The 13,940-nt window shown below is 36.5% G+C and overlaps 1 protein-coding gene across 1 annotated transcript in view; it reads left to right on the top strand.

Moving 5' to 3' along the window:
• Nucleotides 1–4,185: 4,185 nt before the first annotated feature.
• The window catches only part of LOC149289259 (phosducin-like protein 3), a 15,313-nt gene continuing 5,558 nt past the window's right edge, over nt 4,186–13,940 (top strand). Inside the window, exons 1-3 of the mRNA XM_089490904.1 lie at nt 4,186–4,330; nt 6,591–6,646; nt 8,072–8,122. Coding sequence (XP_089347030.1) covers nt 4,186–4,330; nt 6,591–6,646; nt 8,072–8,122 — 252 coding nt within the window. The remainder of the gene's footprint in view (nt 4,331–6,590; nt 6,647–8,071; nt 8,123–13,940) is intronic.

The raw sequence follows: 13,940 nt of genomic DNA, 5'->3' as shown, positions 1-13,940 counted from the left end.
CAAGAAGTTGTTACTGATAAAAAATATATGGAAACAGCTAATTTCCTAGATTTTAATTATATTTAGCTCATGATGTTCAGGCTTCATCGATTTCAGTCCAATTATCCAGGATTCACAAAACGGTTTGTTCCTACATGATTCTGGAACTTTGCCAATGGTTGAAATGTACATCTCTATATAGTTAACCGCGCAACTCCAGAACTCCTAGCAGGTATTTCATTTGTAAGGTAAAATTAAATCTTCAACAAATTGGCTCGGCACTGGCAAATTCATTGGTAATGTTCTTTGTGATGACTCCTAGGGAGTGAAACCCAAGAGGAAGGGAAATGTATTTCTTACAGATAATAAGCTGAAGGACTTGGTGGTAAAGAGGAACCGGTTATATATAGATCTAAATGACATTTTTTTTTAAAAATAAACTACTTCACATGTCACAGCTCCTATTTTTTGGACGTTGCAAAAAAAACAACCCAGAATTTTCATAATTTCTCTATGATAAAAAAATTAAAACATTTTACGTTAACAATGACAAGATGACTAAAGACGGTGAAAGCAACAGTTGGTATATTGTTTAATATTTATTTAATATTGTTTAATACTTACAGATTTCCTTTTATTTTTCAACTATTATTTTATATAAAAAAAAAAAAACCCAGTTTAAATGTACGTCTTCTGCCTGCACAATAGGATGTAACAGGAATCATGATCCTACGTTTTTAAACAAGACTGGAAAAATCTATGCAGCAGATTGTAGTTAATGGTGTATATTATAAAAAAGGCCTTGTTATCAGTGGGGTGCCAGAGTGATCGGTTCTGGGACCCATACTTTTTAACATTTTTCTTAGCAATATTACAAAAGGTCTCAAAGGTAGGGTATGTATTTTTTTTCTAACCATATGTTTTTTCTAACCATAACGACATGTTCATTTGTGTCTTGCGCACTCCAGGTTTGTACTAGAAACACATGCAGCCCCTCATTTGATGCGCCAAGGGATGTCGTTTTTGCAAATGTGTACTTTTTGTGCCATAATTTAACTTCCTACGTGACCAGTAATGCCACGTCAAGGCTTCAACCCTAATTACTGATCATTCACACGCCTTTCATATCTCCATTCACTCACAGAAGCACACGCCATTCTTTCCATACATTTACTCACAGTAGCACACACCATTCTTTCCCCTTTTACAGCAAAAATAAGTTTTGCAGTAAAAATGCAAGGCGCTCCAGGGATGAGATGGTTACTCATGTTCCGCACAGGCTAAATGGCTGATTTTAATAATGTCACGGAGCTGGCTAGTCCGACCGACTATCTCCGCTGTCTTGTGCTCCCTTAGTCTGGGACAACACTTTCCCCGGTTCCCCAGTCACTAGCCGAGACTCAGTGTAGGGTAAAACCAAACGAAGACTGATTTATTTTAGACACACAGAGCTGGATATATCCAGCAAAACACACATTAACATAAAACAAGATATTGGGACACAAACCGCCCCCTTAATCTGCCTCTCAGAGACAACAGGGGCAGTAACGGGGTTAACAATACAATAGGGGGAGACTGATTTATACAACATTAAACATCAAAGAATGGTGGTCACTCCCTGGTGGCAGATCCTGGCTGTCTGCCGGAGATAATCCCCTCAGCCAGTGATGAGATGATACTGCTGGGGGTAGCCACAGAAGTCTTTACAAACCCAGGGCCCATAGTCAATAGGGAGGAGGCTGGCAGTCAGGCTTCTCCAGTGGCCCCAGTGATGGAGGCTTCCGTCACAAATAATATTTGCAGTTCATCAGGATTTCAAAAATTGCCTCCCTCTACCGTTGGCTAAATTTAACCCTATGATCAAAGGGATCATAGGATTAAAAATTAGTATCGGCCATTTTTAAAAAGGGAATGTGACTTTTTATAGCTATATGATCGCTGTGGTAACGTTGGCTACCACAGTGATCATTTAGGTAGAATACTTAAACTTTTTTTTTTTTTTTTAAGTTAAACTACTTTATGTTTGAATAATTTTTGTTTGAATAATTTTTTTTACATTTTTATTTTTTTAACTTAATATTTTTTATTCTTTTTTTACAATCTATATACTGTCGAAAGGTGAGGCGATTACCTTTCCAATGGTATATGTTGGGGGTATGTAGCTGCTTAGATGCCTGAGATACAGGCATCTAAGCAGCATGCCCCCATACCTCTTTAACTGACAATTGTCAGTTGTTAATAAAGTTGCGCGGTGACGTCATCGCGTCATTCCGCGAGACGTCACCGGGCAGATCGGGTGGCCCCGGTGATGCCCTTCAGTGTGAGGGGCAGATCGCCGGGGTAGGTGGTGATGGAGGTCCACAGACCTCCATCAAGGTAAGATAGTGCTAGCGACGGCATGGTGCCGTTGTTAGCAGTCAAGGACTGTCCTGGGTGGTTACAAATTCGGCGGGGGGGCAACGGGGGGGCAAGGAATAACCTAGGGGGGCAATTGCCCCCCTGTAGCAACGCCACTGCTTACTGTCAGCTAGCTCCAGCTCTGGCTTGGTAAATGGTGCGAGCCGGGGTCTATTCAATTAATTAACTTCAAGCAGCCAATCAGTTTTGGAAAGTGTACTTTAATATGCATTCCTCTTTAGTGGGGTAGTCAGGAATTTTTTTAATTTATTTAATTTATTGGAAACTTGTGAGGTCTAGTGCTATTGCTTTTCTTATTATTATTCAGCACTTCGACATTATTCCTATTCTATTCAGTGGATTCAGTAAATGCTTCAACCATGTTTTCACCCCTCATATCTCATAATAACAGGCGACCTGGGTATTTCCGTAAGGCTACAAGTATATGGGTTAATCAATCTCCATCCAATATACAATATAACTACTTGCTTGTGTTCACTAGACAAATTGTTGTTTCCAGCTGTATACCACATAACTCTCCTTTAACTTATATGCGAGATAATTACAGACACAAACACTTTCTCATGCTTCAATTTAGAGGATTCCCTAAGGATCTCATGTCACAAACATAAAACATCACTTATGAAAGACTTGCTTTTATGTGAAAATTCAGAAAATATTCCTGACCGCTTCTTAAAGTATCTATCTATCTATCTATCTATCTATCTATCTATCTATCTATCTATCTATCTATCTATCTATCTCTAGCCAGTATACTGTAATTAGGTTTAGCAAGACAAGCCCTTTCTTTACTGAAGCATTGACGGGTAACCATGTAGCTATTAATAATTAATAAAATGCCTATGTTATAATATTGACCTACATATTAAAAAGAAAGCAGGCGATTAATATCAGTGATGATGATACATAAGCATTTCGTATTGTTAGAAAGAAAGGTTTGCATAAATAAGGATGACCGAAGAATGTCTATTGCGGGACGAGATGTTTTAGCCCCTCGTTAGAAATGAAAACAGAAGGCGAGTTTGTGATAATTTAATAAATTAATGTTATTAAATTTCAATTAATCCTACGTGACCAAAACTACACTACAGGCTGTGAAACATTTTTGATCTAACTCTATTTGATCCTAGATAACCACCAGACCAGTACCCATTCTATTACGCTTAGGGTAAAGAGTTTTAGGTGAGCCACAAACTTTAAAGAACTTTTTTTTTTTAAGTGGAAGACAAAATGTCATAATAAATGGCCCACAAAACTAAGAAAAGTTGATGAGAACAGCGATGTTAAATTGTTAAACCTAAAACGAGACCAGAGCAATAAAGTGCTAGTCTACAGTCCTAGAACTATACCATGTTGTTAACCCAATTTTGTATGAAGAAGGACTTGCATATGTCATAAAGCCCTTATTGTTCATAAATTCCCATCAGGAAAAAGGAATGTATTTTGTTTCCTAGTGCTCTTCTGGTAAGATTATATAGTGCTCATGTGTAACACTTCCTAACCGCTGCAAAGTCAATGTGAGTTAGAAGAATCCCTATTGTGCAATAATATAGATTGTCTGTTCTTCCCTACTTACTCAACCCTTAGCTAATCAGCAACATCGATTGGGGGGGGCAGTGCCTCATAAATAAGAGCACAGCACGAGTGTTGGAGAGAAAGTAGAATCCTGCCAGGTGCTGATTGCTTGCGCTCCTATGGGATACAGTGATACATTTAAAGAGATAGATTTACGCTGTGAATGAGCCAGATACAGGATCTCAGATCTCGCCTCCAGCAGCCTCCGTTAAGATGCTCAAGTCTAGGAAACTCAACAGAACTACAACCGTGGAAGACCGAAAGATCCAGATGCATAAGTTGAGATATGTAAAGCGCTATACTCCACTGCCACTGATGTTTGCCATCTGCTGCCTGAGTGCTCTCCACCTTTCGTCAGGTAAGGAAAGCACCTATATATATATATATTATTAATATTTATTGTTTTATATAGCGCCATCAAATTCAGTAGCGCTGTACAATGGGTGGACAGGACATATATATATATTATTATTATCTTTTATTTGTATAGCGCCAACAATTTACACAGCGCTTAATACAATACATATATTCAAAGAGTATGACAAAACAAGAATTGACAGACTAAGACAAACTATTACATTAGGTCGAGAGAGTCCTGCTCGCAAACTTACAATCTTGAGGGAATATATATATATATATATATATATATATATATATATACACAATTCGTTACAAACCTAGTATAGGTATATTTCATCGGAGCTCCTATATGCACTTTTTACAGTTACAGTGTATGTTTCAATGATATCATATAAGTAAAGTTCTCCAACAGCTCTAGTTTTAAGTATCTTGAAACAAACTCTTACTGAGTGGGAGATGGGGTGTGTTTGTAAGAGCTAGCCTTGGTGCTGAAAACTTAAAAAAGTGTGCTGTGTATTTTATTTTAAACTTTGTTTTGACCTGGTTAATTATCTGTACCATTTGTAACCATTTAATGTATGTGCTTTGGTACCAGTTATTCTATAGGAGGTAATGGCAATAAACAATTAAAAATTTTACCAAGTCTGGGATTTTTTTGTTCGCTAATTTGGAAGTCTTCATTTGCTTTCTTTATGTAATAAAGTGCTACTTGTGTAATTTTTTTTTAAGTTCGGCAGAAGAGGTGAAATAGGAGTATAGTTTATTATCGTTATAATGAATTATTTAGGTTACATTTCCAAATAAGGAAAAACTAATATTAATATAATTTCTATAAAATACTATTTAATATATACCCCCTTTTATTCCTAAATAAGATTTTTCCTTTAAACTACCTAGATGCTCCAACTAACCTTCTTTCTAAAAAAAAATGTAAACAGGGTGGAGGGATTCAAATAGTAATCATTTATAAATTGCAAATTCATGTTATCCTTTAGCACCATGTATTACATTGAAAAGCAGTTGCACTAAAATAACAGCTGGTTTCGGGTTTGTTAACTCACAACAACTTTTACTGAACCACAGATTATAATTCAATATAATCACTATAATAAATAAAAACCAACATAAAACAATACGAACGACAGCAACTTGTATTTTACTTGGTTTTACTCCAATATGTAGAAAAGTTTAGTAGAATATACAGTATACATATTTTGTTACAGTAGGTAATTGTATGCTGCCCAAACAATAAAAAAGGAAATACATTATTTCTCCATAACCACATGAGGCCACAGAAAACAGTTCCTTTGTGGTGCTAAAACTAGCTTGACATGAATGCATGGATTAATCGTGTGGATAAGAGGTCCATCCATCCGACATAATTAGGTGTCCAGGAAGGATGGTTTGGAGAGGTCATAAGCAAGAATCTTAAACTTCTACTAAGAAGCACTTCACAGTGTCTTGCGCTAGACTTCCAAAAATGTTGTCCTTATCTTTTTTGGTATTAAACCTTCAACTTGTTAGTTTCAACAATGATCATCGGGTCATTATGATCATGCCTGAGTTTCTCTCAAGGTGTGCCATATACTTCCAGAAAGCAATCGTACAAAGCCATCATTTTCTTCTTTGCTTTTGGTAGAGCATATGTCCAGGGGTAGACCTCAAATAAAATTTTGTAGCTTTATGTAGAAACGGTTACGTTAAAAAAGAATAACCTTTATGAAAACTTTTTGGACATCATCGACTATGTAGGGTCATCTGATCTTACCAACACCCTTACAAGATTGGTGGTACGAAATGATGTATAGAAGAGCAAACTAAGAATTTAGTATTTTAGATTTATTATGTTTAATTCTGGATGTCTCTCTATGCAACTTTGTCATTAACAACAATTCTGATTTCTATTCAAGGTCTATTTACCATAACTGCACTGTATATTTTAAATTAAATTATCATTGTTGCGTGGTGCCCTTCCTAGTTGTTCAAACAAGTGCCACATGCATGTCCCTAGGAACGTTCAAACAATGACACCTCGCTCACCGCTCACGCATGTACTGGAGGGACAGTGATATGAGTAATATATCTGGTATATATATATATATATATATATATATATATTAGTTTTCAAGATATATAAGCTAGTGTAGCTCATTAGCATTGTCACTAATGATAGCAGTAGAGAAATGTCACAGGATGCTAAATTCCATTATGATTAACATCCCAGAAAATACTGAAACTGTGTCTTTGTATCATTCTAGGTTTCCCACAAGCATTGCCACACTATATGGAAAATTTTGACATCCCTGAAAGTGAGGTAAATCTCCTAATTAAGTTTCTCAGTTGGGGTAATAGCAAATTATTTGCCTTTAAGGTAAATTCATTACCATTTGGCGGACATGTATTTAGAAATATTCAAAAATATAAGTGCAACAATTGCATGAACCTTCAAAATATATTTTATCAATGTGTTATTCCAGGCTAATACAGGGCTAATGTTACATCGCACCTAGTAATCGATAAGAGATAAATGGCTGTGTCTTTGGCTGGGTTCAATGCAGTGTAATGGGAGCCACCGAATATTAGCAGGATGGAAAGGCTGTTATCAAAAGGGAATAGAAGAATTAACCATATGCGCTGCGCATTAGTTCACTTAGTGCTATAATAGTTAAACATTTAAAAAAAATTGCTATTCTATAAAATAATAAATGGGACTGTAAGGCTTTTAAAAATTATGGTTGATTGGCCGAGAATAGCAGACAGGTAAAGCAAGAACAGGGCAGTATTAGAAATCTAAGGCATAAATTATTATTAATCACCCAAAATGTATGCCTTAGATAAGTGTTTTCTGAATGGTATTCGCTGGGTATGCGCTGAATTCATGCTTTGTTTTTGTTACTAATTGGTAATTGGCAGCAACCCAGGAATCTGGATGTTTATGCCGTTCATGCTTTTTAGGTTTCTGTACATCTTTGTTCTGATCAAACCTGAGGGTAGAGAAGCTCCCCCTGTCACACAGTTGCCTCATTAATGGTGTCCAGAGAAGGCTTTAATTTGCTTTAGAGTTTCTTTTGGGTTTAAATGCAAAGCAGTCCCACTTATTTCGCTTCTTGGTAACCACTATAGCCATGAAAACCTAGATAGGACTCGCCGAACTTGGTGGAGGTGGGCTAAGTATTATATATCCATAAAGTATGATGGAATCCCCAATGGTATTTGCTAGGCATGGGCTGATTTCTTGCTTTGTTTTGAATAGAAAGTGCACAGATCTCAGTTCTACATGCTGCGGGTTGAGGTGTTGATGCCTCTCGGTATGCATTTTTAAACGGAATCAATTTATTCATGCCAGTGTATAAATTCTACATATACTGGACCTTGATATATCACGGAGGTCACGGAGAATGTACAAATCTCTATGCAGTCTAGCAAACCTAACTAGGATCTTTCATAGTGAACATTCTTTAAATCACTTGTGCAAATGACTGCTCTAAGCCTATATATATATATATATATATATATATATATATATATATATATATATATGTTTTACGATTTTGCCAATTGGCAATTAATTTAACACTTTTTATTACATTTGTTATATGTTATTAGTAGGCAGAAATCCCAGCTTACTAAGAATTGCTTGGTCAATACATCATGGAATACTTAAAATGTAAACATACTAAATACTGTTAGCATGATACATAAAGTTAACTTTTTTTTCTCCTTTTTTGTTACTTTAAAGAGACTAGCATTCTGCTTCAGCCAGTGGATAGCATTGCCAGATCAACCACAGGTAATCTAGAAGCACTCTTATATATGGTTTTAGTTTAACGCGATGCATATAGCACATGACTGAAAGCACATTGTGTAAATGATATGATTTTTTTGTACAAGAAGTGACAAGCGTCATTCACAGTTAAAGAGGTCATCCAATGGGAAAAATATTTTTCTCATTGAGCACTGACAAAATCCTCGTATCTCATTTTATTCCAACACACTTCCTTTGTCTGCAGACCTGGAAGCTAATTAGATATTTTGATATTTTGAGTAACTTTCCCTGCTTAAACACCACACTGATCTGATTCTTTAATCCCAATATTAATAATAATAATAAGCCCATTCCTTCATAGACTCATTGGTCAGAATTTCCAGTTTATGATTAACACTGGGCCATGAGTTAGAACACATAAAAATGATTACCATGCAACTGCCTGAAAACATTATATTATGCAAAAAAAAATTAGAGCTAGTTTAAAAAAGAACACAATATAAAAAAAAAACATCTTAACCCGTGGCACCCATTAGGACGTACCAGTACATCCTTAAAAGCTGTAACAAGATGCACCTTAGGATGTACCAGTACATCCTGACTTATATACAGAACATATATATATATATATACAGAATATATATATATATATATATATATATATATATATACATACAGTTGCTTCCAGTAGGTTGATGCAGCTGTGGAAGATACATCAGTCTCAGAAATTGACCAATTTACAATCTGAGGACAGAGAATAATCAACCGAATGCGTGGATGTGATTTACCACTAAGGTTATAGGCGCTGCTTGACTTGGACCACTAAGGATGCTAAAGAAGCAATGTCAATAAGACGCATCTTCATTTATCTCTGAAACATTCCAGGAAGCAGTCCAAATCCCAGGAGCACTTCTCAGGCAGCCTCTACCTTTTTATGAATAGTCAACCATTAATTCAACTTGTATTATCACTTTGCCACAATTCTAGATACTGCAGCTCAGTATCAGGAGGTATAGTAAAAGCTTTTAATAAGGCATGTTACAGAATATTATACTGTATCAGAGACATTGAATCCATTGAAGTGAAACTAGTAGGAAAATTGGACTAATAGGTCTGAGAGCTTTCCTGAAAACCAATATTCACAGCTTTAGTAAATTAAGCAAATACTTCTTAAAGAACAGTAACAGAACTACATATTTTGCTGTTGATAACATCTACAACAATGTCTACCAGTAGACAGTATACATGACCGGTAAGCCATGGGAGTTAAAACGAAGCAATGATGGAGAGTCAGAATGAAAACCTAACCTAATGTTTTAAATGCAGAAAAGGTCCATTTAGATTAACATGCTTCTATTGTTTCCATGTATTTTTAGAATACTGGGTGCTTTTATAAAAAGAATGTGAGAAACAAACCCCATTCTACATTAGGTATAGCATAAGTAAGTTTAGAAGGGCCTTGTACGTTGTGTATTACCTTGATGTTAAAATAGTATACATTAATATTGGAATTCAGCAGAGTGGTCAGAATATTAAAGTGTTCCCACTGACCTTTAATGGCTAGAAATGTAGTTCAATATGCAAAATTCACATATCAATAATAATCCCCCCCCAAAAAAAAAAATCTCTGACACCAATGGGTATAACGCTACTTGTCTTCCAGATTTCCAGTTTTGTTATGGACCTTTGTAGCTCCATCTATAATAGAATGAAAGTTAACGAGGTAAGGGCATTTTTTTCATGTGTTGTGTGTGTATATATATATATATATACCGTATTGGCTCGGATATAGGCCGCCCCGTGTATAGGCCGCACCCTAAAAGTTTGTTGCTTTTTTAAAGAATTTTTTTTTTTAATAGACATGCTGCCACTCTGTCTCCCCCCCCCGAAAAATGCTGCCACTGTCCCCCCCGAGATATGCTGCCACTGTCCTCCCCCCCGAGATATGCTGCCACTGTCCTCCTCCTCTTCCCCTCGAGATATGCTGCCACTATCCTCCTCACCCCCCCGAGATATGCTGCCACTCTGCCCCCCCCCCGACTTACCAGAGCAGACTCCCGGGTGTCTTGCGGGGCCGGCGGGGGACATCTACGCAATACGCGTATACAACTGCCGGGACTCAGCGGATGTGCTGGCACCAGAAGTTGTATACGCGTATTGCGTAGATGTCCCCCGCCGGCCCCGCAAGACACCCGGGGGTCTGATCTGGTAAGTCTTGGGGGCAGAGGTAAAACGCATTGTGCGGACGTTCACCGCTGCCCGATGCGCTTAGACAATCTCCCGTGCCGGCACTCCCCCAGTGGGAAGTGCCGGCAGGGGAGGCTGTCTGAGCGTATCAGAGAGTAGGATACGGGTCCCCTGCACCGGATCTGTATCCTAACCCTGCTGCCTGCCCGGCGCCCGGAACTGCATGTCCCGGGCGTCGGGCGCTAGACCCCGAATATAGGCCGCATCCCCACTTTAAAGACTTAAAGTGGGGGGAAAAAGTGCGGCCTGTATTCGAGCCAATACGGTATATATATATATATATATACATATATATATTCTTGTATAATATACCGGTATGTATCCATGTTAAAAACTATATATGTACAATTAGTACATTTCCAATAATTATATGTGTGCTTGTTCTTACTAGGAAAATAACCAAGAAATATACAAAAGAGTAAGTATTAAATCATCATATATATAATTTATCTTGGTTTTACACATATAACAAACTATTTTATTTATTTACAGTTTTTATTTCACTACTCCAGAGCACAGGACCCTGCTCTTAAAACAGGGGTAAGTAGTTTGGCATGAAAAACAAGTGCACACACTTTCACTATGCGTGAATGAGGGAACTCGGTGTCCTTAAAGTTTACATTAAACACTATACATTAAAGGTATCATTTGACTACACTTTTGAAGACTGTTTTTAGACTAATAATGCAGTCCATATTTTTTTTATAAATTGTCACATAAACTTTAATGGTCTACCATTTATTATGATATTGTTTATCTGTCTAAACCTCGTTACAGGAATCACAGATAACCACAGAAGAATTTACAAAAAAGGTATGTTCAACTCAAGTCATAGCAGATTGAAAAGATTTACATTTCACAATCATTAACATAGTGTAGGGAAAGCCTTATACAATGGCTTTTAAACATTTTACTATTCTGGTACTATTGTTGTTACAATTTAGAGCTCCAATTCTGCGTTACCTAAATACTAACCAACTGACAATACGTAGAATATATACGTTGGCATAGATTATGCAGATAACCCATTTAGTTTTAACAAATATAGTGTTCAACTGATGAATTTTTCTGTTTCATGTTGTTTTCCAGGATAGTTCTGGTGCTATGGGAAGACCCTTTTTTCTTTTCAGGGTATGCCTTCTTCATTATTCTAAAAGATTGATAAACCAATGATCATTCAGCAAAACAAGATACATAATACATACAAGCTATGATAGATATATAATAATCCAGATGTAACCTGGGCTCCATCAAGCAGCCTAGAAGCCGATTCACTAAAGCCTAACACTTTACAAACAATTTCTTTTACAAAAACAAACACACATACAGGGGCTTTTTAGCTCCGGGTCTTTCCCCAATCTCACATTCAAGTGGGTGCCAGGTCTATTCAAAAAGTCTGACTAACACGATGGTTATTTTGTTAGTTATCTGCTGTTGCAATTATTAGTACAAATTAATTATTAAAACATGGTGATGATGACTCCACTCTTCTGTTTCATGTGATTTTTATTGGCCATGTGATGTCAAGTTAATTGGCCGACTAGAAAACTGAGGCTAACAATATGTTTATATGTTTATTCATAACACTCCCTGACATCACTATTCACAGTTAAGGGCCATCTTTTTTAACCCCTTCATGACCTGTGACATACCAGGTATATCATGAAAAATGTCCCTAGAGGACCAATGACATACCTGGTACATCATGGTTTAAAAAAGGGACCAATACTGCCGCAATCACAGGCCAATTCCAAGCATGGATACAGTTAAATGAGCCTCCTTTGCAGGCTTCACTGGGTGATTCACTTTAATTTTTTTTTTTTAAGTAAATTTCTTTAATTGCATTATTTAATTTTTTTACCTGACTATATGGGGTAGCCATAGCGTAAAAATAGCTAGGTCTTTAAGAAGACCTCCTGCATAATGCATTCATTTCATAAATGCCATCATGCCAATTTACTTTAAAAAATCTGGGGTTAGCCCTTTAAGATGAAGATCTCTACAAAATCCTTGCAAACCCTTGCCACACTCTATAAATGAGTGCAATAACTGATGAGTACATCCAGATTTTGGGTTTAAAAGCCCGATCAATACTGACATATTGCTGAATGTAATATGCCAAGATAATCATAATAACTGAGTCAACAACTTGTTCATTAATCATTTATTTTTTTGTATGTGTTTCCTAACAGCCTAGAAATGGAAGAAAAGTTTCCATAGATGAAAATTAGTAAATTAAAAAAGGTACTCTGCTTCAGGTCGTATTTATTTTTTTATCTCTTCATATTCTTTCTTATTGCCCTTATATATCTACCTTGTTAGTTTCCTTATAGATATTATGACTGTGGGCATTTGTAAAGTATACCGTGCTATGATACAGATACATATGCCATATGTTTACAAACTCTTCAATAAAACATTCCTTGTGGGGCAGATACGAATCAAGGCCAGAGTGGGGATCAAAGCAAGATCAGTGAATCGTGTTCATACCCATGATACATCCTTAAAAGAACACCAGCCATTATATGCACTTGAATTTTTTCCAGAATACTCACTAAGGTCCCAGTTACCATAAGCCAATATGGTACTAGGCTGTACTGGCTGTTGAGTTCCACCTATTGGGTTTGCAGGCTGTTATGGATGAGCAGTACATGAAAGATATGCATGAAAGTGGCATAGACAGGGAGTGCGGCCGGTGGAAAGCCATATGATTTCATGTGGGTGAAGCTGGATGTGAGTTTAAAGTGATGTTGTTGGGTGTTCTTAGAATGGGGAGACACAAATGTTGGGATGTGTTGAAACTAGTGGTCTGCTTTGGAAAAGTAGGTTCATTCTTTGTCTTACGCTATGGAATAAAGTACCTTGCTATACTTTCTATTACAAGGTGCAGACAGAATAAGACAGAAAATGGCTTTTCAAATGGAATAATGTATATTATGATACAGGGGACCTTTGTGCACTTGTCTGAATGAAGCAAAGTTGTGAACTGTTGTAATGTTTACATGTAGACGATTGATGGTTTTAATGATTCTGCAAATTACTGCCCCATATATCATATTGTCTCATTTATAATTCTCCGAACACGGTTGGTGCTAAATGAATACAAAACATACATACATAATGACTATTCTATTCTGTAGAGGGAGATAAAGCTTTCATTAGAAGGTTAAGTGCAATTAGTAGCCCATAAAAACCTAGGCATAACTCAGATGTTTTATTGAAGATCATTGTATATATGAGCTATCTGTTATACCTCATAACAAAGCACACTTTGTTGATACATTGAAGGCGTATATTATAAACCTTTCTGTAATAAATAAGATATGGTGTAGATGTCACATTCGAAAAACAAAGCTACATTGCAATGTAGACATTTCAACTTTAGAAATCTTGAATCTGAAGTGAATTGGTATGATTTGTATCTATAGAAATATTTAACATATAATTTAGAATGTAGGTGATTATATTAAGGTTTTGTGAGTTTCAACTATTTTGTATCACATTTGTCTGTTAAACTAATGACATTTCTAAATGTTGGAAACGTGTCTACTGAATTCATAAATGACCAGGCTGTTCTATTATAGCCAAATGGTGA

The sequence above is a fragment of the Sceloporus occidentalis genome, unplaced genomic scaffold, assembly GCF_023333645.1.
Source record: "Sceloporus occidentalis isolate IW3139 unplaced genomic scaffold, rSceOcc1.0.p SCAF_47, whole genome shotgun sequence".
NCBI lineage: Eukaryota > Metazoa > Chordata > Lepidosauria > Squamata > Phrynosomatidae > Sceloporus > Sceloporus occidentalis.
The sequence above is the reverse complement of the archived record's forward strand: the minus strand, read 5'-3'. Positions and strand labels throughout refer to the sequence as shown.